Source organism: Bos indicus, chromosome 23, assembly GCF_029378745.1.
Source record: "Bos indicus isolate NIAB-ARS_2022 breed Sahiwal x Tharparkar chromosome 23, NIAB-ARS_B.indTharparkar_mat_pri_1.0, whole genome shotgun sequence".
Lineage (NCBI taxonomy): Eukaryota > Metazoa > Chordata > Mammalia > Artiodactyla > Bovidae > Bos > Bos indicus.
In genome coordinates this window covers 10,868,209-10,894,100 of record NC_091782.1, presented here as the reverse complement: position 1 = coordinate 10,894,100, position 25,892 = coordinate 10,868,209, and the positions used below count along the sequence as shown (strand labels likewise).

Here is a 25,892-nt window from a genome sequence, read left to right as displayed (position 1 = left end):
CTACAGGCCACTTCCTGAGGGACTCAGCTATGAGCCAGGCAGTCATGGACCTCAGGGATGGAACTCAGCTATGAGCCAGGCAGTCAAGGACCTCAGGGATTCTGAGGGGTGGAGCCTGGGTGACACTTCACAGCTTCCATGGGTGTATGTTAATGTTATGACGTTTTGCCAAATTGTTTTTCAAGTTGATTTTATCAACTTCTACTCCCTTCTGCAGTATTTGAGAATTTGTATTGTTATTCTTCCTTTCCGTATTTTTGGTTTTCCTGTGCTTTTTTTATTTTTTAATGATTTCTATAGATCTTTTTTTGAGGTGCAAAAAATGATCTCTTTGGCTGTGTCTGATGTTTTTAACTGAGTTTCTTTCTCTGGAAGTTCCAAGTATTTCTTTAAAAATGTTTATCATTTTTTTCCCTTAAAAGGCAAACTGTATCTTGTGTATAATTTTCAAATCTTTATATATTTTTAAATGATATAAAACTTATTTGGGGGCTCCCCTGGTGGTCCAGTGGGTAAGACTCAGCCCTCCCAATGCAGGGAACACAGGTTCAATCCCTGGTCAGGGAACAAGATCCCACAAGCCACAACTAAGACCCACCGCAGGCAAAATAAAACAAACAAAAAACAAAAAAAACCCTGTTTCCTATACTGTAACCAACAGCTGTATTTCTTGATGTCCTGGGGCTCTAATTTCACTGGTTGTCCTGTTCATTTTCATGCAGGTTGCTTCTTCCCGTTTATCATTTTGTGGAAGTTCTATACTGCCTGTGTTTGTCCTTCAGAAAAGTTTTGTGTCTGCTTCTTCCAGGCTCCCCAGGGATATTACCAGCCTGGGGCCCCATTTCTTCCTTTATTTAAAAATAAACCTTTACAGGTTTCAGAAGACAGTATCTTCTAATTCTCTCATGGTTGCTTTCTTCTTTTTTAGTCTAAACTTTGGACTCATTTATCCTGAACCTTTGTGAAGATGGTGCCGCTGGAAGTAAAGGAGAAAGCCGGGGTGTCAGCTAAGGAGAGAAGTGTCCCGCAGTGAACGCCAGGCTTTGGCTTTGTGAGTCCCATCCCACTAGCGGCCCAGAGGGACTGTCTCCTCCTGGGCCCTCCTGAGCCCCTCCCGACCCCCGCGGCCCCAAGTCTGGTTTGTGCTGTGCTTCCACACCCCTCTTCTTACGCTCCCGCCCCAAATGCTTCCTCAGGGTGGGACGGCACCTTCTCAGTCCTCCACAAACCCTGCTGGCTGATGAGCGGTGAGCTGAGCCCAGAAGTGGGGGGAATGATGGGCAGCCCCACCAGCTAGAATCGACCACCCCCACCAGAACCCCAGGCTCATTTGCCCAGTGTCTCCCCCTGCATGCACGGGCCCTCAGGAAAAAGGACCACTCCCCCTCAGCCCCCAGGAAAAAGACTATCAAGAACTGAGTTAGTCTAAATCAATTCTTAAATATTTAATTCCCATTTATTTAAAGTTCCATCAGTCTGTATACACTATTTATATTAAAAACACAGGAAGCTGGAGCTCCTAGCAAAAATATACATTTCAATTTTGGAGACTGTTCAGACACTGAGAAGAGCTGCATTCCTCAGTATCAGACCAGGTGGGGGATGAGGATGGTGTGTGTGGTGGGGGAGAGAGGGCGGGGAGAGGAGAATAGGGACCGGAGGGAAGAATTTTGCCATAGAGAGTGATCGGGGGTGTGGAAGGGCCCCTGGGGAAGACCAGACAGGACCCAGGAAGCCTGGGCTCTCACCCCGCATCTCCTGCCACCTTTCTCAGAGACCCCAGCCAGCTCCTCACACCTCTCCAGGTCCACTTCCCTCTGGAAAGGCAGCCTGGGCAGGCTCTGCTCTCCATTGGGCCAGCCTCCAAGCTGGGCCCCATCCCGAGGTGGAGGTGGCAAGTGCTCGTCACTGGGGGGACAGACAGGGCAAGGAGCGGGGCTGGGCCTGGAGGTCCTGGTCACCCAAGGCGGTGCAGGGAGAGTTCCAGGCGGCCGGCTGGGCCAAATACAAGGAAAGGGGAGCTCAGCAGAGCTGTTGCAACAAATGGGGGTCACAGATGTGCAGGATCTGTGAGCAGGTGCTGGGCTGGGTTCGCAGGACCCCACCGCCCGCCCACCCAGAGATCTGGCCCAGCCCAGGGAACTGGGGCGAAGCTCTGCGGCCATCCCTGGCCCCTCTGGGCCCTCACTTGCCTCCAGGTGAGGGAGAGGGGCGAGGAGGCCCCAGGTAAAGTGAGTTCAGTGCTCTTGGGGTGTGTGCTGGGGGGAGTGTGTGGGCAGGAGCTGCAGCTGGGCTGGAGCAGGGCCGCCTCCTGCGGGCACAGGCGGGTGTGCAGCCAGGCCCCGGCGGGGGGTGGGGCGGGGGGGAGAGCTGGGGTGCTGGTGGGGGACCCACCCCATCAACATCCGCCTCCCGTGAATCTCGCTTCTCTTCAGTGGAGGTGTGGGGACCCCCACCCGGAGGGAACGCCACCTCTATCCAGGCTGGAGGAGTGTACCCCAGCGGCCAGCACAGGGGGCCGTCAGTGACGCTGGCCTGGAAGCTCAGTGAAAAGACCAGGAGGATGGCAGGTATCGGGGGGCAGCCGCGGCCTCAGCAGGGCAGTGACCATCTTGGGGAGGCGGCCCCTGCCAGGGACCCAGGTACGAGGGGTTGCTCTGCAGTCAACTCAGGGCTGCTTGGCTTCCCCAGGAAGCCAGGCCCAGAGCGCTTAGTGTTTCTTTGGGGTCCTCGGCTATGAAGACGGGAGAAGGTGACCATGGAACAAAGGGCAGGCCGCACCCCCCTGCTCAGGCCCTGTTCAAGCTGCTGGTGAAGTGACACAAACTGTCTCAGAGGAAGACAAAGAGGGACAGACACGGGGACAGGGGGAGAGAGAGGGAGGGGGCGAGGCAGGAAGCATGAGACCTACAGTGAAGAAGGAGAGCAGCAGAGGAACGAGAGCAGACGGAGGTGCTGAGGAGGGAAGGGAGGCTGGAGCTCAGGGAGCCAGAAGCCGTGAGTCCTGCCAAGTGAGAGCGATCCCGCTGCTCGGACGCCCAGCGCTCAGGGGCTGGTCATGGGAGAAGCCCCGCAGGGGGCGGGGTGGGGGGGGGGGCCGACCGCCGCCTTCAGTACATGTCCTTGTAGATCTCCTGGAGCAGGGGGTGCAGCGAGGTCTCGGTCTCGGTCTTCTTGATCCGCTGCATCATCTGGGCGTGCTCCGTGACCAGCTGCCGCAGGTCGGCCATCTTCTGCAGCAGCTTGGGGAAGAGGTACTGCGCATCGGGGTGGTTGGCCTGCAGGTGGAACTCGAGGGCGCGCAGGATGGTGTCCTGGATGGCCTCCACCTGAGACACGTTCATGAGGCCTGGCCGGTCTGTGGGCACACAGGGCAGGGTCGTGGGAGGGAGGAGGCCCACCTGGAGGCTCGGAGGGCGGGCAGTCCCCTACCCCACACTGGTGTGGGCAACCTGGCCTTGGGGACAGTGGGCCTCCCGCCTTGATCCAAACCTTCTCTACCACAGACTACTAACAAGGCTATGGGCAGATCACTCAGCCTCTCTGGACCTCAGTTTCCTCATCTGTAAAATGGGAATAACAGAAGTGCCTCTGGCATAGAGTCATTATGAAGATTAAAGAGTTATAATCTAGGGAAATCTGGTGACTTCCCTGATGGCACAGGGGATAGGAATCTCCCTGTCAATGCAGGGGACATGGGTCAGATCCCTGGTCCAGGAAGATTCCACATGCCGTGGAGCAATTCAACCTGTGTGCCACAACCACTGAGCCCTTGCTCTTTAGAGCTGAAACTGCTGAGCCCACATGCCTAGAGCCTGTGCTCTGCAGCAAGAGCAGCCACCATGATGAGAACGAAAAATAGCCCTGGTTGATACAACTAGAGAAAGCCCGTGCAAAGCAACAAAGACCCAGTGTAGCCAAAAATAAATAAATAAAAAGAAACTGAAATAGCACCTGGCATGAAGCAAGCGCTATGCCACTGTCAGCATGAGTCTGATTATATTTGGTGTGCTGGAATTTGAAAAATTCAGGTAAAACAGAAACTTTCTCTGCCACCAGAAATAACCCCCATCAACACATTGATACGTCTCCTTTTCCTTCTGTCTCATCCGCATGTACTAGACAGAGCAGGTCCTGCACATACAAGTTAGTGCATGCGTGTCCCACTGCCATTGCCAGGCTGGCTCTGCGCAGGCCAGCCCCCCGCCCCCTCCCCGCCCCACTTACCTCCGCACAGAATGATGGCCGCGATGAAGAGAGCCAGGTCACTGTCATCAAGTTCCAGGGCATTGAACTTGACGGCAAACTCGAACTTGGGCTCAATGATGTCACTGAAGGGCTTTCGGAGGCTGCGCAGGAACTCCCGGGTGACGAAGCCGGTGCCGTTGGCCACCAGCAGCCCGTCCTTGTTGACGATGGAGGCCAGCATGGCAAAGATGGCCTCGTGCACGCCGTACTTGAGCAGGGTCACCTGGTCGTTGAGGAAGAGGTCGCCAAAGCTGGGGATGCTCTTGGCGAACTCGGTGAGCTCACGCACGGTCTCCACCGTGGTGCACTGGCAGCGGTAGAAGACGTGCACGCTGATCTCCTTGTAGGGCGGAAGACTGTTCACCAGCTGCTTCCAGACCAGGCCCTTCTCCGCCTGCCACAGCGTCTCGATGTCGTGGATCACAAAGGGCTGCAAACCAGGCCCCGTTAGAGGCCCGGCCTCGGGGGACCCCCGCCCGTGTGTGCTCCCACACCCTCTGCCTCTACCAAGGAGTAAGCAGGGAGGAGGCCCACTTCTCCCCGCAGGCAGGCGGGCAGCAGCAGGGCCCAGAGCTGCCAGCTGAGTTGTGACACTCACCGCCGTGTGGCTGGCCTTGCCGGTGAGGATGCCGCGGGCCTTCTTTTTGGTCATGTTGAAGTTCTTCAGGTAGGCGCTGTAGATGTGCTTGGAGAAGGCCCTCAGGTCGGCCACCTGGGGGTTGTGCTGACTCCCCTCATTGGCTGTCAGCCCCGCCACCAGCTTCCTCTTCTCTGCCTCTGGCATCCGGCCGAAACGGATGGCTGCGCAGGGAGGGGGACCGTCATGGAGGGGCCTGGCACCTCTAAGGCACGCGGGCCAGAGACAGAGACATGCTTTCAGAAGCTCGAGAGCCAGCAAGCTGGAATGCTGGGGTACCCCTCCAGAATACAAGCTCTGGAGCGGGGCAGGTCTGCTGGCTATCTTGTTCACAGAGTCTAGCACACACGGGCCCTAACTCACAGGGTGACTGAGCCACTGTGGCTGGGAGGCCGGGAGGCCGGGAGGCTGTGCTGCGTGGTGGCGGGGGGACAATCGCTGGTATCAGAGGCCTGTGCTTGAGGGCCAGCTTGGCAGGTGGCCCACAGTGTGGCTGGCTTCAGGCAGGCCCCCTCACCCTCTCTCATGAGAAAAGTGCAGCTAATAAACAGATGACCAGAATTAAGTAAGAGTATTCACATAGGAAGCATTCAAAAATAACAGACCAGGATGTGAATCTGGCTTCTCTCAGAGAAAACCTGAGAAGTGTTCAGTTACCCCTGAGATCTCCTAGAAAAGCTGCCTCTTCCCACCCAAGGGATAGGGGTCCCGGCTGATACAGACTAAGGGGAGGGATCAAACTCCAGACCTGCCCCCCTCCAAGACACAAGACAGATAGGTATCTGTGGGTGGAGACAAGTATACAAGAGGGCCTCCCCGTCCTCTGGAGGTCTGGCCCAGAGGGGCAAACGGGGCAGGCGGGCTATGCAAAATCCTACCAAGTCTCACGACAAGACTTTGTTGGGCACCTAGTGCACAGGGCAGGGCAGGCTCTGTCTCCTGGAGCACTGGCCTCCAGGAAACTCCAACCTGGGTCCTGGCAGCTGATACACATGGTCAGCTACTGGCTCCTGCCTGCCCTCAACAACCAAGGCCTGAGGGTCCTGGGCCTTGGCAGTGGCTTTTCACACCTTGTCGGGTCATCCAGGACAGGCTCCAGGAGAGTGGTGGTTCCAACACTACTGGAATTGGGGTCAGTTCCCAGGTCCCTTCTGGGCCAGAAGAGGGTGAGACCTGGGTGCAGACAGGCGACTCCCCGGCCTGGGAGCGTGGCAGGTCCCAGGCAGTCTGGGAAGGCAGACCTCAGGCCAGCCTGTGCTGACTTTGAGACTCAAGGTCCAGATGGGCAAGGTCAACAGCTGACCTGCACGCTGGGCACTGCTCTGAGGGCACCCCCTTCTGTTTCTGGGCTCCTGGAAACCTGGTTTCAGGTCAGCTCACCATTGTGCGACATGCCCAGTGCCAGGCATTTCTGGAAGCGGCAGTACTGGCACTTGTTGCGGTTCTTCTTCTGGATTTTGCAGATCCGCTCACATTTCTCATATTCCAGCTTCATGCGGATCGTCCGACGGAAGAAGCCCTGAGGGAGTGCAGATCCATCAGGAAGAGAAAAACCACGAGGAAGGGAGAAAGGCTGAGGCTCCAGCCCTGCCCGCTGGGTTGCACTCAGGGGCTTGATTATACATTAAGATGAAACAATTCCTGAATTTGGAAGTAATGGGGGAATATCATTGGAGAGGAGAGGCAGAAGGAAAGTAAAACAATTCTAAAACTTTTGAAATAATTCAAAATAAAATACCATATTTAAGTGCTTCTTTGTTCATTTGATGACACCAAACACTATGGCTAACTTAATTTACTTGTAAAGCATCTGGTTCTACAGTTTTCTACGCAGTTGTTTAGTAAAATCATCTGTGAAAGTTTGATGGGTGTGCAGTTAGGAGAAAAAACCCAAAAGCACCCCTGGAAAAATAATTAAAATGTTTCCTTTATTATAAAAGAGCCCCTCCTGGGGCCTTGAGGCGCAGGAAGCCCTGACCTCCAGGAGGAGATGCAAGCCCAAGGCCCGCATTTGGCCCTGCATGCCCTCTCCTGTCCGGTCCCCAGGGGGCGCCAGCGGCCCAGGTGAGAGGCTGGGTCAGCACTGCCGGTGCCCAGTCCAGGCCAGGTGAGGGAACCCCTCCTCTGCTGCAGGACCCAGAACTCAGCCTGCAACTGGCCCAAAGGCCTGGCTGCCTCCCAGGCAGGAATTTCGCAGTGGATCTGGTCTGGGCCTTGCCTGGAGGTGGGAAAGCTCTGTCAGGTCAACTCACCATGCGAGCACAGCCCACCCTCAGCCCGTACCTTGCATCCCTCACAAGCGTGAACGCCGTAGTGGAAGCCCGACGCCTTGTCCCCGCACACCCGACACTCCATATTGAGGCTGCCACACGAGGCCCCGTCACAGCCCATCTGCAGTTGGTCCAGCAGTGAGAGTGGAGAGCAGCTCTGGGAGAGGTCTGCAGACACACAACACGGGGCGAGGTCTGCAGACACACAACACGGGGTGAGGTCTGCGGACACACAACACGGGGCGAGGTCTGCAGACACACAACATGGGGTGAGGTCTGCAGACACAACACAAGGTGAGGTCTGCGGACACACAGCACGGGGCGAGGTCTGCAGATACACACACAGTGGCTCCACCTCCTGCCAGGCCTAGGGACCTGGGGAGGTGACCAGAGCCCTTGGGGGAACATAGGTGGTGAGAAGACACCTATGTATCACAATCTTGGCTCAGCCACTTAAGGGCTATGTGACCTCTGGGAGTCAACCTTTCCGAGGTTCAGTCTCTTCACCTAGAATGTGGGGTTAATGACAGCTTCTCTGGGAGGAGGGTGAATGTGTCCAAAGCCTTTCCCCCAGACCTGACACCCTGAAGGTATTCCAGAAATTCTGCTCACTATCTGGCCGAGTCTGAGCCTGCCTGGGCAGACTCACCACTGGTGGAGAGAGGGCATGGGGGATGGCTGTGTTTTGGGAGGAGGGCAGCAAGAGGGAAAAAGCAGACAGATTCTCTTAGACTGTCCTTAGGAAGTGGATCCCTGGTTTACAAGGCTCCACGGGGTGGGCCCATGGGGGACAGTGTGCGGCATGGTTTGCGGGGGCTTCAGAAGTGCCCCCACCCCAGAAGTCTGATTCCTGCATGGACTCCAGAGATGCTGTGAAGAGTCTCTCAAGAAGCTCAAGCTCATTCCCACAAAATTTCTTGCTTGACTGAGCAGAAAAAGCAGAAGTCTCAGTCACGCTGACCGGGCAGCAGGCTGAACTTCCTTGAGTGTTTTCCTATTACTAATAAAGGCAAAGACATCTGAGCCCCGGATTGAGAGTTTCAGTGAGGAAAGCAGTTGGCCAAGGGGGGCTTTGGGGTATTAGTGCTGCCGGCTGACTCATTAAGGAGGGCTGGGGCCCTTCTCCTGAACGCCTCCTCGGACGCTCAGAAAAGAGCCCTCCCCGGCAAGGGGGCCTGACTGAGCCCCAGCACAACGCTACTTCGTGATGCCATGGGCAGCCCGTCTCCTCTGCCAGGCTAGCCTGACAGCCTGCCGTCCTCTGCCTTCTTCCCTGATGAATGCGCACCCTCCTCAGAGGCAGGGGCCAAATTCCCAGAGCAGAGGAGCTGGGAGCAGATGGTGCTGCAGGGAGACCCCAGCCATGGTGGTCAGCCCAGACGTAACGTGTTCCGGGCTGCCTTCTGCCCTCTCTACAGTACGGTCACTCTGCACAAGATCTTGACTCCTGCGACTTTCCTGGTGGTTAAGAATCTGCCTTTCAGTGCAGAGGATATGAGTTCAATCCCCGGCCGGGGAACTAAGACCCCACATGCCGCGGGGCAACTAAAGCGGGGTGCTGCAACCACTGAGCCCGAGAGCCACAATTAGAGAGACAGCCCGAGGGCGGCCATGAGGACCCTGCATGCCGCCACTGGACTTGATGCGCCAAACAAACAGGGCTCCCCAGGTGGGCCAGTGGTAAAGAAATCCGCCTGCCAGTGCAGCAGACGCAGGAGACACAGGTTCAATTCCTGGGTCGGGAAGATCCTGGGAGAAGGAAACGGCAGCCTGCAGCAGCTGCTTGCCTCCCGGCTGTGAGGGTAGGGGTGACACAGCCCCTGCTTCCTGAAAAGCTGGGCCGGTCACAGAGGCCAGGCGCTCCACAGGCTGCAGCTGTGCCGCTCAGCCTGAGGACAGGGGTGCTCACTTCGGGGGGCGGATGGCCTGGGGGAGGGAGCCCTTCCGGTCTCAGGGACCCTTGAGTGCACTCAGAGTTGGGCACCCCCGTCAGGACATAAGGGCCACAGGGCAGGGCCTCCATCTGCCGGGGCGCTGCTGCTGGACGTAGGGCAGGTGCCCCGCGACTCTGGACTGAGGGTCCTCCAGCCGCCTGGGTGCCCGGGCCTCAGTGCCCTCTGGCTGGAGGGGCTGGGCAGAACCCGCCACTCCTGGAGGGCATGGGATTCACGTCACCAGCTGCTGGGAGAAAAACGAGACAACACGTGACGAGGCTCTGTGGAGACCTGCGCAGATGTGGCAGGGAGGGTTTCCGGCACTTCCTCCCGATCTGTGTGGTCTGTGTGCGTGTTCGCTTTCTGGCACTTCTCGTAAACGGTGTTGCTTTTGTGGTTTGCACGTCTGCCTCCCCTGCTAGCCTCGACACGTCTCTACTCACATTCTCTTTGGATCTCGAAGGCCACCTCCTGCACCGAACCTGGGTTCACAGTGACCTATCACCCCAGGCTGTTCCCACCTCCCCATCAAGAGGGGTGCTTCCTTGTCCCCGCTGTGGCCCTGGAGGGCTGGCAGGCGTCTGGTCACTTGGTTGCTGCTGGCACTGCTTGTGGCAATGTCATCCTCTCTCTTCACTCAATAGACATTTGCTGTGCACCTGCTGAGCACAGAGCTGGAGTTGGACCCTGCCGTCAATCAGCGGAGGTGAGGAAACCAGGACCCAAGGCAGCGAGCGGCAAGGCTGGCTGGCGGCGGGGCAGGCAGTGAGGTGCAGGCCTGCGGGGGAGCTGCTGCTGGGCGAGGGGGTCAGGGAACGTGACCGCTCCCCTCTCTGGGCTCAAAGGTCAGGGCTTCGGACGACCCCCAACTTGGTTCCAGGTTCTCAGAAGCAGCAGGCCTGGTGTCGGGGGTGAGAATGGACTCAAGAGCCCTATGGGCAGCTCAGGTCAGAGTCCAAGGCTCAGACCTAAGCTCTGTGCCCTGGGCCTGTCCCCTCTGCAAATGGAGTTGACAGCAGCGTCTGTCTAGAGTCATGGTGAGGAGCATAGGAGTTAACAGAGAAGCTCTTGGACCTTGGCGGTGCTGTGTAAATCCGCTTCCGTGAGGATGGGACTTAAGGTTCTGCAGTTCTCAAGCCTGTGCCCACATGGCAGGGGCCAGGCCTTCTCCTTCCTCTGGCTGCTGGCTCCTCTTCTCCACGGCTTCACACAAACCAAGACAGAGGTGGAGGGTCTTCTGCTTGTGAGGCTGGGAGAGCTCTGAACGAGACTGGGCACCCCTACTCCGCCTGCCCTGCTCAGCCTGGAAGAAGCCAAGGTGCCAAGCCCTTGTACCAGCGACGCAGGCAATCTCTGGACGGCAGGGAGAGGCCCTGGTGAGTATCCCGGGGGTGGCAGGGAGCACTCAAGAGAGCTGCAAACTGGACTGGGGAGAGACAGGCACAGGGTAGCGCCAGTGCCCCGGTACGTCTGCTCCCCGCCAGGTGGTGGGAGGCCACGGGGAGGCACGGAGGCCTGGGGCAGGAGTGATGGGACAGCGCCAGCCCCCAGACCCTGCCTGTTTGAGGGGGTAAGAGAACACGAGGAGCTGACACACGGCAGAAGGGGCCGGGGAGCTGAGGGGCGGGGATGCACGGAGTGCATGTATCCTGCAGGGGAGGTCTTGCTGTGGGGAACCGGTGTGTTGGGGTGTTCCTGGCACCTCATGGTGCGCTTTCCAAAGACAAAGGTTCTGTTTCTTCCCTATTCACCACCTGGCTTAAAAGTTTATTCTCCAATCGTCACCATATCCTACCCAAAAGTGACAATGGCAGAGTGTTCCCCACTCAAGGGACCCACTTCTGAAGGCTCCTTGCCCACCCGTGATCTCCCAGTGGGAGAATCCCAGGGAGAGAGGAGCCTCGCGAACCACAGTCCATGGGGTCACAAAAGAGCTGGTAGGACTGAGCAATTGAGCATGAACATCATTTCAAACCACCCTGGGAGGCAGTAACTGCCACCATTTAAAGATGAGGGGACCGAGGCCCAGGAAGTTACAGGTTTTGTCCAAGGTCACCTGTGCAGTACATGGCAGGACTGGGATTGGACCCTGAATCCGAGAACCCCTGCAAGGCCTGCGTGTTTGAGGCAACAACACCCTCTGTCAGTGCACGCCCAGTGTGTCAGGACAGCCACTGGACGCTTCACACATCAGCCTCACGTGACCCATGCGTCAACCCTTCAAGCAGGTCTTCTTCAAGACTCTTTCATAGATGAGGAAACAGGCTCAGAAGGCTAGGTGACGTGCTGACAGTGGCTAATTCTGTGTCAGCTCAGCCAGGCTAGGTACCCATGAAATCAAGTTTTTAATCAAATCCAGTCTAACATGTTACTATGAAGGTATTTTTTGATATGACTGATATTTAAATCAGGACTCCCCACATGTGAGAGGCCCCTGCCGGTCAGCTGAGGGCCTTAGGAAAACGAGATCAAGGCCTCCGCAAGGCAGAAGGAATGCTGCCTGCAGGCTGCTTCCGACTCGAGTGCCATCATCACTGCCCCCAGGCCTCCAGCCTGCTGGCCTGCCTGCAGAATTTCAAGTTGCCAGTCGTCATAATTACATGATCCAATTCCTTAAAATAAATCTCTCTCTCTCTCTACACACACACACACACACACACACACACACTCGGTCTTGGTTCTTTCTCCACAGAACCCTAACACTGTGGCAGACTAAGAATTATAGCTCAGAACCCCCAGGGCTGAGCTCTGACCCCCTGCACTGGATGACCACCCAAACCTACGTGTGCGTGCGTGTGTGTACTTGTGTTCATAACTACTAATCAATAGTTTGTGACTAGGATCAGTGAGGAGATGAGTCACTGCCGAGTGTATTACTGGAGTGTTTGGACTCAGCATAAGCAGTAGCCCCATCACGAAGAGAGTGAAGTATCAGTTACACCATCTCTGATTACAAGTTCAGCAAACAGACACGACTGACCTTACTCACGTCATCGCTCCCCCTGCCTGCCTATCTAGTCTCCATCGCTGGAGGCATGCTGTTGTTAGAGCTGGAAGGGCAGCCCAGAGGGAACAGCCCTGTCTATTTACTTTGCTGGCAGAGCCCCCACAGCAAACAGCTTCTGAAGACAGGGCCAGTTCTGTGGAACTCTGGGGCTGGGTGACCCGGCAGTCTCCTGTTCGCCTGGCCTGTGGGCTCCTCAGAGCAGGTACCCAGCCGTGCCCTCCCCTGGATGGCCAGCCCCTGCGGACCCCCGTCAGGCACTGCTGAGTGAGAGGAAGTGCCGAGGCCAGGAGGAAGGACACTCTTGTCTCCCCCAGTCCCTCGCGGAGACCCCTGACCTCCCCCTTGGGCGTGACTGGGAGGTTCGTCACTGCCGCCAGAGGGGAGGGGGTGGGAAAGGTGGGTGAGGGCTGGCTCAGCGCCCCTGCCGGCCAAGGACTCGGGCACGCAAGCGTCCTCGCTGCTGAGTGCTCACGTGAGGCCCGTCCTGCCCACCTCCTGGAAGCGGGGGTGCTTGGCAGATGCTGAGCTCAGTACAGAGGTGCACAGCATCAGCGCAGAATCTCTGGGGGGGTCAGAGGGAGCCAAACTATGCGGCCTGCCTGCTGTTTCAGGGCTTGAGACGGCGCCTCATCTTCCTGGGTCCCTGAGGGGACTCCAGAGGCCAAAGTCACAGACTCATGGGAGGAACAGGGAACCGGCAGGTGCTGGCACACCCGAGGCTGGTCACATGCCACCGTGACTCCTCACCCGCCAGCCCTTGAGATGGGCAGGATTTCTGGCCGCACCACGCAGCGTCCCCGACCAGGGATTGAACCTGGGCCACTATGGTGAAAGCCGGAAATTCTGACCACGAGGCCACCAGGGAAGTTCCAGGACGCAGCCTTAAAGGGTGAAGAGACTGAGACTGGAGAGGTGAGGCCCTCTCCAGAGGCCCACGGTCCAGACTGGTAGATCTGGGGCTCCTGCCCTGGGTGCTGGGATCCCTGACACAAGAAGCTCTGTTCCCTGGGCCCCTCACCTGCTGGCTGCTTTGTTTTTTTTTAAGAAAACAACAACTAGTTTATTTCACCCTTTTAAAGAAAGCGATTCATTTGCTTTTTAAGTTTTATGAGACTGCTGCAGGCTTGCTGGGAAAAACATATAAGGGCACACATGTGGCGCGTGACAGACCCCCCCCCCCCCCCCCCCCGCCCCCCGCCACAATCCTACCCCTCCGAGCAGCCCCCAGTCCTCTGGTTGTTCTCTTCCAGTGCCTTCCGAGGTACATGAGGATTTTTAAACAGTGGGATCCTCAAGCAGTTGGGAGCTTACTTCCCTGTCAGTGTATACAGACCCACCTCAGTCTTCCTACTGACCGCACGGCACCCCACTGCACGGCTCTCCCACAGTTTACATAACCAGCTCCCCACACATGGGCGCTTTCCAATTTTCTGCTATCATGAACGCCGTGGCTGTGGATGAGTGTGGAAATATCTGTGCACCCTGAGCAAGTATTTACACTGGATACACTGGCTCAAAGAGAAGCCGCAGGAGCGAAGCAGCACACGCTCAGAAGTGCTGACCTGCACCGCCAAGACACCCTCCCTGCCTCGGGGGCTGCAAGGCCAGCCCGGTCCTCGCCACCAAACTCACACGCCACCAAACTCACACGCTGAATGACATCTCATCTGAAGAGTCCGTCTTGGCTGTCTAGTAGACTGAGAAATGTTTCTTCTTTTCTGGCCATTTGTCTGTCTGTCCTACTGTCAACTGCCTGCTCCCGCTTTTCTGGTGGGGGACTTGCCTTGTAGAATTTTATATACTATGGCTTTCACTTGAGTGATTAGGTTAAACAATCCCCTCCTGTTTCAATTACTGAACAAGTAGGTCTTTCTACTACCAAGTCATCCATTTATTGATACACGGAATCTACTAAACGCCACATCGTACAGAGCACTGTGAGACTGGCTGGGCAAATTCTGCCTCAGACACCTCCCTGTGTGCCCGGAAGCCCACCAGCTCCCCAAGACTCCATCACCTCACTTGCCTCGCCTGCTTCTGCACCGGCTACTGCACGCTGCTCTGCATGTGGACAGGCTACCACTTGGGGATACGGTCCCCCAAGGTGTGCAGGAACCACGGGACCGGACACCACGCTGGTAACTTCTCCGTGCCCGGGGAGGGTGTGGGCCAGGTAGGCCGTGAGGCCACCGACCCGAGGCCCTCTCTTCCCCTCTCTCCCCCCTGGCGTCCTTGGTGACAGCTCTCACTCCTTCTTCGCCCCCAGTGGCTCCCCTCTGCCTCCTAACCCTCCGGGCCTGTCTCCAGTTCAGACAGCGTGGGCCGTTAGCTCTGCAGGACGGACAGCTGCAGGTTTAGCCAGTCCTCTCTTCTGAGGAAGGTTGTTCTGCAAAGCCATCCCAGGTACCAGCCACCCAGCAGGGAGCAGGTGACCCTGGGGGTGGGGGGACACCCTCTCTCGGAGCCTGAAGTCACAGCAGCGTACTTCCCTCATGCCTGGGTGTCTGGTGGGACCGGAGGGACTGGATGATGGCTCTCCAGTTGCCCTGCCCCACCCTGTGCCCCGAGGAGGAGGAACCTCTGCAAAAGCCGGGCTCCTGCTGTGCAGGTTCAGAGCAGTGTGACCCAGGGATCCAGGCCTCTTGTAGCTGAGTCTCAGGGGGGCCAGTCCGACCTCAACAGCCCCCATCTGCCCTGCCTCAACTCCAGACCCCATCCGCCTCCTTCTCCCCATGCAGACCCAGGGGGCCAGAGCCATCTCTGTGGGGCCAGCCTGCTCCTCTGCCCACGTCACCACTTGCAGTCGGGATCCCCTTCAGCTGAAACCAGGAGCAAGGTCGGGATGCCCCTCCGGGCAGCACATCCTCTACTGACCCAGAGCTCCCTCTGCGGGAAGGGAGCAAGGATCAGTGAATGTAGCAGCACTCGGGTGGAGGGGGCGGGAGAGAGCTGGGGTGAGGTGGCGAGGGAAGGGGCGGCATCAGCAGCAGGGAGAGCCAGGGGCTGAGAGGGGGCATCCGGGAGACCTTAGCGGTGGACCCAACATCACAGCGATGAGAGGAGGAGGATGACGGAGCGGCACAAGGTACCAGAGGAAGGCGTCTGCACTGATGCTGGCAGTAGACACCGGGGAACCAACAAGTGAGGCAAGAGAAGCTAAAATCTGCCTGGCTGCACGAAAGTACTATTAATTCCGGTCATTCTCACTAACTGCTTAGCATCTGCCAAATTACAAAGCACCCTGACGACGTGTCACTAGCACCAGATGAACTGAGTTGTGTATTCTGTCTAATCCTAATCATCACACATACAGGTGATCTTTCTGGATGATGCTGATACACGTTTGTGCTGGGCCCCTTGTAGTATGAGAGGTGGAATATCAACAGCACACGCATTACAAACGCTAACTCGTTCAATTCCCACAAAAGCCTGCTTGTACACCTGCTATAACTCATGTTCTACAGGAAGAAGGGAGACAACTCGCCCAAGATCCTGCAGCTGATGAGCAGCAGAGCCAGGGTGTGGCCCCGGGCTGCCTGGCTCCGGCCCTTAGCCACCCTGCTCCCCTGCCCCCCACGATGACACTGTTTGCGGCGGGCCAGGCTCCCCGTCCTGACTCTGTCTGCGTCCCCGGCCCCTCCTCACCTGTGTAGCTGCTGGAAGGAAGTGAGTGCTCTGGTCCCCCGTTGAGCTCTGGGGCTCCTTCTGCCTTTGCCGCTTCCTCTTTCTCCTCCTCTGGCCGGGCCTCAGGGGCTTCCTCCGGGGGCTGCTCCATGGCTGACTTCCCCTGGGCGCCACGCCTGCAGGCCCGGTCATAGCTCTGGCATCATCTGGGTCTGAACGCAGATGGATCTCTACAGGGCAGTTCCCGTCAGCCTGGACGAAAGGGAAGACAGGAAGAGGTTGGGGAGGATGAGAGGGTGACAGAGTGGGAATGGGTGGGGAGAGGAGCCCCCACCCGGGAGGGGCACGTCCTGCTGCCCCTGCTGGGGCCGGAGGGCCTCAGGCCTGCAGTGAGCCAGTCTCCACTCCTGGCATCACAGGTCACTGCGCCTCCACCCTTTGCCCACTTGGCTCTTACAGCAGGTTTGTGGGCTTCAGAGCAGTCTCTGTGAGCCAGGTGTGGCGGGCGACATGCCCCCGTGAATCCTTCCCCGAGCCCTGCTCTTTGAGCCTCCTGAGCCTGCAGGAGCCACATGGGAACGGCCCGAGGGCCTTTGTCAAATTCTCCACCCCCTGCTGGAGGTCCTCATATGCATCCGGCCCCCCAACCCCCATCCTGTCCCCACCAGGCCCGAGAATTATCTCTCTCCTAAGCACCCGGCTTGAAGGCAGTGGATCCCACCCTTCCTGACTCTGGGAGAAGGAAAAAGACATGCTCCCTGCCCACTAGGCTGGCAGCTGACAGGTCTGCAACCAGACCGTCAGCACAGAGCCACCGGGCAAGGGGCGATGCACACTGTCCCGGAATCTGGTGACCCCCATATGTCAGCCTGGAGGAGGCAGTTCCAACCCTCAACCAGTCTTGTCCACAAATCACATATAAGCGAGGGGGAGTGAGGCCACGAGATGTGGGGAGAGTCTGGCAGGGAACGCCTCTCGGGGATACAGCCTGAGAAGAGACGCGGAGGCGGCACACTGAGGGAACCCTGCTGGCAGGGCGAGGGGCGCCATAGGAGAGAGGGCTTGAAGGGATGGCTGGGAGGGCGGGCTGAATCCCGGCATGCGCGCTTCACGCCACAGGGCGCGGGACTAGACCCTCCCGTGGCGGTGCAGACCCGGGAAACTAACGGCAGGAGAGACCTGGCTCAGAGAAATTCAAGGACCTTTGGGACCGCACCCTAGATGTCCCAGGCAGCTCAAACTCAACCAATCCAAACAGAAGCCACATTCTGGCCCCGAGCTGGCCCTTCCCTCCTCTGGTAATCCCTACCTCTGTGACCCAGACGCCCACCGCCCACCTATCAAAGCCGGAAAGTGGGAGCCACTCGAGACTCACCTCTCTCACCCTGTTCTAGACTTGCAAACTTGGCTATACTGGAATCACTGGGGAGCTATCCTCATAGATTCTCATTCGACTGGTTTGGGAGCGGCTTGGCATCAGGACTTTTAATTCCCCTGGGGATCGTAATGCACAGCCAAGCTTGAGAAACCCTGTGCTACAGTAAAGCAACTTCCAGTTGGCGGTAAATCGTTTCCTCTTAATCACTGCTTCCCACCAGGCCTTAATCTTCCCTTGTGTGGACTGACACAATGACCTCTTAAATTGGTCTCCCAAAGGCAGCTTGGAAATTCAGTGCCAGACTCTAAGCGCCCGGGAGCTAGGAATCTGGAGTTGCGTGTGTGGGTGCAGTCACTGACAGGATAGCTGCAGGACGGAGTTCAGCTCACTGAAGACTGACGTGCCACAGGAGGACGGGTGCCAGAGTGGGGACGAGGCGGCGGCCAGACACGGAGATGCTCGGGATGGACGAGTGGCAGGGACAAGGGGGAGGGTAGTCAACCATGTCAAATGCTGCAGAGTTTAAGGGTGATAAAGAGATAGACGGCCACTGAATTTGGTGACTGTGAGGTTATCTCTGACCTTGTTATACAAATTTCAACCAAGTGGGTGGGACAGAAAGCAGGGCTCCGAAGAGTAAGTGGCAGCAAGTAAGCTGGGACAGTGAAGGAGACTTACTGTTAAATGATTATATCAGGGGAAAAAATGATAAGAGGATGTAGCTTGGAAAACTAGCAAAGCCAAGAGAAGGTTTTTTGGAATAGAGGAGACTCGAGTAAGCTGTGGCTGAAGGAGAGGTCTTCTGAGAAAGACAGTCTGAAGAGTTAAGGGGGAAGCCGGGGCAGAACGACTGATGGGAGGGGAATAACTCAAAGGCACAGGATGAGGAAAACACGAAAAGCTGCAGCACTGTCTGTGTGGAGGGGTGCTAAAGCTCACAGGGAACGGCCACACTTTTTAGTTAACCTGAGTATAAGGCATAGTTGTCTACTGAGAGTAAAAGATAGGACTTGAAGAAAGCAAAGAGGCTGGATGCTACTGCTAAGTCACTTCAGTCGTGTCCGACTCTGTGTGACCCCAGAGACGGCAGCCCATCAGGCTCCCCTGTCCCTGGGTGGAGGTAGGGAATTAACTGGAGAGAAATAAAAAGAATTACATAGAAAGGCTATGGTAAATAAACCACCGAGGCACTGGCACAAGAACAGATAATCACTGAAAGAGAATATACAAAGTCCATAAACAGATACAAACGCATACCGGACAGGACTTTAATGTTATAAAGATGGCACTACAGGGAGAGACAGATGGAGAGAGTAACTCTGAAACAATACATTACCATGTGTGACACAGACAGCCAGTGGGGGTTTGCTGTATAACACGGGGAGCTCAAACTGTGACAACCTAGGGGGCAGGAGGGAGGGTCAGGAGGGAGGGGACATGTGTATACCTGATTCATGTTGCTGTTTGACAGAAACTAACACAATAGAAGGCAATGGCACCCCACTCCAGTACTCTTGCCTGGAAAATCCCATGGACGGAGGAGCCTGGTAGGCTGCAGTCCATGGGGTCGCTGAGTCAGGCACGACTGAGCGACTTCACTTTCACTTTTCACTTTCATGCACTGGAGAAGGAAATGGCAACCCACTCCAGTGTTCTTGCCTGGAAAATCCCAGGGACGGGGGAGCCTTGTGGGCTGCAGTCTATGGGGTCGCACAGAGTCGGACACGACTGAAGCGACTTAGCAGCAGCAGCAGCAGCAACACGATATTGTAAAGCAATTATCCTCCAATTAAAAATAAATACATCTATTTTTTTAAAAAGATGGCACTCCAAAAAGAAAAGACAGATTCTTCAGGAAATAATATGGAGACAAATGAGTAGCCATCTGGATCCCTACCTTATATCTTATACCAAGACAAGGTCCAAATAAATCAAAGGTTTTAAAGTTAAAACAAAAATACTTGAACTATATAAAAAGTGATGAAAAGCTAAGTGGAGGAAAAGTGAAGATTGATACTAAAATCCACGAAATTTAATGGGTAAAAACTTATGGGTAAAAAAATTAACAAATGCTATTCCATAAAAATACAAACTTACTACAAAGTAAACAAACAAAAAACAACCAAAAAACAAACCAAAAAAAACCCCTCAGGGACTTCCCTGGTCCAGGGGCTAAGGTCTGCACTCCCAACGCTGGGGGCCTGGGTTTGACCCCTGGTCAGGGAACTAGTGCCCACATGCTGTAAACTACAGTTCCTGTGTTGCAACTAAGACCCAGCACAGCCAAACACACACACAAAACCCAGAAGAGAAAAAACAAAAACAGGTAACAGACTGGGAAATATATTTGCAATTCATCAGACAAAGGGCTAACTGCTCTAAAATTGTTTCTAAAAATTAAGTAAAAGACCAGCAATCCAACAAAAAACTGGGCCCAAGATACAAAAAACATAGAAAAAAGGTATACATTTACTCCTTAAACATATGAAAACACACTCAACATCATTTATAAAAAGAGAAATACAAATTAAAACATCACTAAAATACACTTTTTTTTTTTTGCCACACCATGGCAGCTTGTGAGAGCTTAGTTCCCTGACCAGGGACTGAACCTGGGCCCCTGGCAGTAACAGTGCAAAGGCCTAACCACTGGACTGTCAGGGAATTCCCGGAAATATGCTTTTTACAATCAGATTAAAACAAACGCTAACACCCTGGCTATGCACTTGGGGAAATACCATCTCACATGTCCCTTGTGGGAAGGTAAATTAGCATGATCTCTAAAGAGGATAATTTGGCTACATCTCTTACATTACTGGACACGTTCCCTTTGACCCAGAGACACCACTTGTAGGTTGTCTCTTACAGTCACCCTTCCACTGAAGCATAGTGACACAGTGTTAGCACAAGGCTACTCATTACAGAATTATTTGCCTGGCATGGGTGGGGAGCAAGTTAGACATCCATTAACAAGGGACAGCCATAAACAAGGATGATGATGTTTATGGACTGATATGGGAGTATCTCTAAGATATACTAATTAGAGAAGAAAGCAATTTGCAAAATGAAGTGAAGAGCTATGAAGTGAAGTCATGAAGTTGCTCAGTCATGTCCAACTCTTTGCGATCCCATGGACTGCAGCCTACCAGGCTCCTTTGTCCATGGGATTTTCCAAGCAATAGTACTGGAGTGGATTGCCAGTTCCTTCTCCAGGGGATCTTCCCAACCCAGGGATCAAACCAGGGTCTCCCGCATTGTAGACAGACACTTTACCGTCTGAGCCACCAGGGAAGAGCTATACTTTGTGCAAAAAAGGTATACTGAAGCTGGATTTGGTCTGATAAGATAGTGCTGGAAAGCTACATAAGAACTAGGAACACTGGTTGCCTCTGGGGGGGTGGGGGGGGACTGAGTGTCTGGGTCAGAGATTTTTCACTATACCATTCATTTTTTTAAATTTTGTTGGGGTATAGTTGATTTACAATGTTGTGTTACTATGATACCTTTTAAATTCTGAACTTTAAATTCCTGAAAATAAATTGGAATAAAATGAAAAGGCAAAACTTACAAACAATAATGTGGAAGATGAGAGGACGTGATAAGCAATAAACTGCTCAAGCCCTTTCTCAGGAGACATGGAGATGCTGATGAGCATTACGGTTCAGTCAAATGTACACAGAAAAGTTCCAAAGGTAAGCACTAAGACACTGTAAACAGAATGTACATTTTCCATATTATTACAGCAGAATGGGAGAACTTGGGAGAAGTCATGTGAAACTCTGGCTTTCTGCCTGACGAAAGTCTCACGGACGGGAGCCTTAACAACCGCATGCAGTGGAGGACGGTGGACTGGTCCTGTGACAGAAAGGCCGTGGTGGTGGGAAAAGTGGGAAGTTTCAAGTCAAGTCTGCAGTCTGCTTGATTCAGCTAGTATGAACAGTACTGCACCAGCCTTCATTTCTCAATTTTGGTAAGTGTGTCTGGTATATGGGAACTCTGTACAATCTTATCAGCATTTCTATAACCCTAGACTTTTTCAAAATACAGATTAAAAAAAAAAAACCTTAAAAAAATCTGGCTTTCTTGTTTCTCTTAGAAATTAAGCAGACCTGGCCAATGCACGCACTCCTGGGCTGCTTCCCTCATTCATGAAGCATGAACTGCTGTGTTCACTTGCAGGGATGGGAGTCTAGTTAGTGTAAACTGGTTCCTCAAGGATCACTCTCTGATCATCCCTGAGCACTCAATTTGGGAATCACTGGACCTAGAGTGAGGGAAGTGCTCAGAGGCTCAGGTGCTGCCGCGTGACCCTGGCTGATGAGCGAGCGGCCACCTGGGGCAGTCACCCCCAGGTGCTACCGATTCCAACTCCCCTTATTTCTCACTGAGCCCTCTCACCTTCTTGTATCAGCTATGTGCCTAGCTACACACTGAATTTCCCATGCTGTCTAGCAGTTACAGTGCTCAGGTGACGATTCTCACCAACTGTATGCAAACAGAAATCTGCTAGAAGGGTCTGCTAGAAACACAAACCTGAGAAGACAGCTCCAGAGGGTGAGGCTCAAAATAGGAAGGAGCTGCGGATCGCCACAGCATCGCGGAACTGTGGAACTAGCCCTGGAACATCGGTCTCTAGACCACTTATTAGGTGGAAAAATTAAATGCTAATATCCCAAGGCTCTGTTTGCCAGATTTCAGTTTCGTGCAGTTGAACACCGCCCGAGCTGACACAGCAGCAGGACAGAAGGGGAGAGTGGGAGCGTGGGGAGGGTGGTGGCAGCGCTGGAAAGGACCTCGGTGACCACCGAGAGCAGTGTGCGCCTCTCCTGGCACGTAGGAAACCCTCGACAGAAACTAGCGAGTATCCAAACAACGAGGACCGGAAACACGGATTCCTCTCGCTTCACAGAACGAAAAAGCCTGGAGGTGGGGGGGGGCAGGCCAGGTGAGGGGCGAGACCTCCGGCCAGGCTCGTGGCTGAGGCATCCAGGAGACTTCTGACGAGCGGTGTCGGGGGCTGTGCCACGTGGTGCCGGGGGCGGGCAACGGGACCTCCGTGAGCCCCAGGCGTGCTGGGGGCCCTGACCACACAAATGAGTGCACGAGGCCGATCGGAACAGACTGCTTTGGGATCTGTGTAGACGGGTTGTCGGTGGAGACAGGGAAATCCCACAGGGCCACGAGGACTGGGGCCCCCTTGGAGGAGGAAAACAGGAGGAAAAACCACACTTCCCCGTAGAGATATTTGACACAGTATTTTCTCACACATTCCCTCGCACCCTCTGAGTGACCCCGGGGCACAGTACAGACTTCACTGTCAGGACCGATACTGGAGGGGGGCAGGAGCTGACCAAGGTCCCTCCGCGGGGCAGGCTTGGCCCAGTCCTCACAAGCACACTATCCCCCAACCCCTGGCCAAGGCCAGCCCCAGGGGCTCCCCTAGGCAGATGAACAAAGAGACCAAAAGCGCAGGCCCGCCCGCCCTGACAAGCATCTCTCAGAGGACACGCTGGAGGATGCAGCAGAGGACCGCAGGCTGCAGACCCACAGGGCCCGAGTCTGGCCAGCCTCCTAGGAGCTGCGAGTGCGAGGCCGCCTTATGCACCCAACAGCCCTGAGCCCCGGCGTTCTGTCCGTAGACCCGCTGGCAGAATGTTCTTTCACCACAACCAGAGGAGCTCTTCTCAGGTTCTTGGGGGACAAGAGGTGGCCTCCTAAAATCAGATGCGACTCTGGGCTCTGGCTAGAGTTCGGGGCTTGGGGCCGGGGTCTCTGGATTCCAGGCGGATGTCCCTGTCCAGCCTGGAGCTGTCCCTCGCCTGTGACTGCTGAGGGGGAGCTGCAGTATGGCTGTTCTAAAACCCACAAACACAGCCCTTGGGGCTGCTGCTCACCCAGATGTAACCCTAAGCTGTGGCCTATCCCTGCAATCTGCCAGAAGCCGTCCACTGTCACACAGCCTGTCTGCAGCTGAGGTCTGCCCTCTATCCAACAGCCAAGTCTGCCCTTCCCCCTGAGCCCAGGCCCAGAGGCTGGGTTTTCGCAGGTAGCCGCCACCCACCCACCACTCTCCCTGCAATAAACCGGGTTCCCTTCTTCCTTTCTTTGGCTCTGGGACTAAAAACAGCACCAGGCACTAGGTTTAACATTTATGTGGCTGAGAAACCTTGGTCTTTGCTGTTGCATCCCCAGCACTGTGCCAGGGCCAGACACCGTCTCCCTGGGACACAGCTTGGCCTCACGTGAGAAGCTGGTGCTGCCCTCCAACAGGACACGGGTCCTGCAGCCAGAATGAGAGGGGTGCTGCTCTGCAGCCTCTGGACAGCAAATGAAGTCTCCATCAGAAGCTCTCACGAAACACACGCCTGGGCTACGCATCCTAGCCTGCACACACACTCAGGCAAGTCTGCTAAGCAAGTACCCTGCCCTCTTGCCCTTCTGGGAGCTGAAGCTGGGCAGGCAGCACCACTCCATCCATTCTGCACGTGGCAGGCAGACTTCCTAGGCAGAAGGAGTGAGCAATTTAACCCAAATGGCCCAGAGCTCCAGAGAGGCCTGATCTGGAGCCTGACCAACCAAGCCACCTGGGACCCTAATCCTCCTACCAAGTCATCCCCAGGAAACGGCGCTCCCTGATGCCAGCAGCAGGCTGAATGCTTTGAGGAGGGTCAGCCCACGTGCTTGACCCACTCAGCTGTGGTGCATCCAATTCACCAAGGGCTCAGTACACACCAGGCTGTGGGTATACTGACACATCTCACCCTCACAACAGCTCTGAGAGGTGATGTCCGCTTCAGTTCAGTTCAGTTGCTCAGTCGTGTCCAATTTTTTGTGACCCCATGGATTGCAGCATGGCAGGCCTCCCTGTCCATCACCAACTCCTGGAGTTTACTCAAACTCATGTCCATTGAGTCAGTGATGCCATCCAACCATCTCATCCTCTGTGGTTCCCTTCTCCTCCTGCCTTCAATCTTTCCCAGCATCAGGGTCTTTTCCAATAAGTCAGTTCTTCACATCAGGTGGCCAAAGTATTGGAGCTTCAGCATGAGTCCTTCCAATGAATATTCAGGACTGATTTCCTTTAGGATTGAGTGGTTGGATCTCCCTGCGGTCCAAGGGACTCTCAAGAGTCTTCTCCAACACCACAGTTCAAAAGCATCAATTCTTCAGCACTCAGCTTTCCTTCTAGTCCAACTCTCACATCCATACATGACTACTGGAAAAACCATAGCTTTGACTTGACAGACCTTTGTTGGCAAAGTAATGTCTCTGCTTTTTAATATGCTATCTAGGTTGGTCATAGTTTTTCTTCCAAGGAGTAAGTGTCTTTCAATTTCATGGCTGCAGTCACCATCTGCAGTGATTTTGGAGCCCCCCAAAATAAAGTCTCACTGTTCCATTGTTTCCCCATCTATTTGCCATGAAGTGATGGGACTGGGTGCCATAATCTTAGTTTTCTGAATGTTGAGCTTTAAGCCAACTTTTTCACTTTCTTCTTTCACTTTCATCAAGAGACTCTTTAGTTCTTCTTTGTTTTCTGCCATAAGGGTGGTGTCATCGCATATCTGAGGTTATTGATATTTCTCCTGGCAATCTTGATTCCAGCTTGTGCTTCATCCAGCCCAGCATTTTGCATGATGTACTCTGCATATAAGTCAAATAAGCAGGGTGACAATATACAGCCTTGATGTACTCCTTTCCCGATTTGGAGCCAGTCTGTTGTTCCATGTCTGGTTCTAACTATTGCTTCTTGATCTGCATACAGATTTCTCAGGAGGCAGGTAAAGTGGTCTGGTATTCCCATCTCTTGAAGAATTTTCCAGTTTGTTGTGATCCACACAGTCAAAGGCTTTGGCGTAGTCAATAAAGCAGAAGTAGATGTTTTTCGAACTCTCTTGCTTTTTCGATGATCCAACAGATGTTGGCAGTTTGATCTCTGATTCCTCTGCCTTTTCTAAATCCAGCTTGAACATTTGGAAGTTCACGGTTCACGGTGAAGACTGGCTTGGAGAATTTTAAGCATTACTCACTGTGCTAGCATGTGAGATGAGTGCAATTGTGCAGTAGTTTGAACATTCTTTGGCACTGCCCTTCTTTGGGATTGGAATGTAAACTGACCTTTTCCAGTCCTGTGGCCACTGCTGAGTTTTCCAAATTTGCTGGCATATTGAGTGCAGCACTTTCACAGCATCATCTTTTAGGATTTGAAATAGTTCAACTGGAATTCCATCACCTCCTCTAGCTTTGTTCATAGTGATGCCTTGTAAGGCTCACTTGACTTCGAACTTCAGGATGTCTGGCTGTAGGTGAGTGATCACACCATCGTGATTATCTGGATCATGAAGATCTTTTTTGTATAGTTCTTCTGTGTAGTCTTGCCGCTTCTTCTTAATATCTTCTGCTTCTGTTAGGTCCGTACCATTTCTGTCTTTTATTGAGCCCATCTTCGCATGAAATGTTCCCTTGGAATCTCTAATTTTCTTGAACAGATCTCTAGTCTTTCTCATTCTATTGTTTTCCTCTATTTCTTTGCATTGATCACTGAGGAAGGCTTTCTTCTCCCTCCTTGCTATTCTTTGGAACTCTGCATTCAAATGGGTATATCTTTCCTTTTCTCCTTCGCCTTTGGCTTCTCTTCTTTTCTCAGCTATTTGTAAGGCCTCCTCAGACAGCCATTTTGCCTTTTTGCATTTCTTTTTCTTGGGGATAGTCTTGATCCCTGCCTCCTGTACAATGTCATGAACCTTCGTCCCTAGTTTTTCAGGCACTCTATCAGATCTAATCCCTTGAATCT

The 25,892-nt window shown here is 54.3% G+C and overlaps 1 protein-coding gene across 7 annotated transcripts in view; it reads right to left on the bottom strand.

Moving 5' to 3' along the window:
- Window positions 1-1,420: 1,420 nt before the first annotated feature.
- The window catches only part of PPARD (peroxisome proliferator activated receptor delta), an 85,700-nt gene continuing 61,228 nt past the window's right edge, over window positions 1,421-25,892 (bottom strand). For 2 of the 7 annotated variants that reach the window (XM_070777858.1, XM_019985993.2), the window contains 6 exons: window positions 15,742-15,972; window positions 7,169-7,404; window positions 6,266-6,404; window positions 4,847-5,049; window positions 4,228-4,678; window positions 1,421-3,358 (listed from right to left, as the gene is read on the bottom strand). In XM_070777858.1, coding sequence (XP_070633959.1) covers window positions 3,111-3,358; window positions 4,228-4,678; window positions 4,847-5,049; window positions 6,266-6,404; window positions 7,169-7,404; window positions 15,742-15,871 — 1,407 coding nt within the window. In that variant the 5' untranslated portion in view covers window positions 15,872-15,972 and the 3' untranslated portion in view covers window positions 1,421-3,110. The remainder of the gene's footprint in view (window positions 3,359-4,227; window positions 4,679-4,846; window positions 5,050-6,265; window positions 6,405-7,168; window positions 7,405-15,741; window positions 15,973-25,892) is intronic. The other 5 variants (XM_019985997.2, XM_070777860.1, XM_070777859.1 and 2 more) reach the window with 4 other exon arrangements.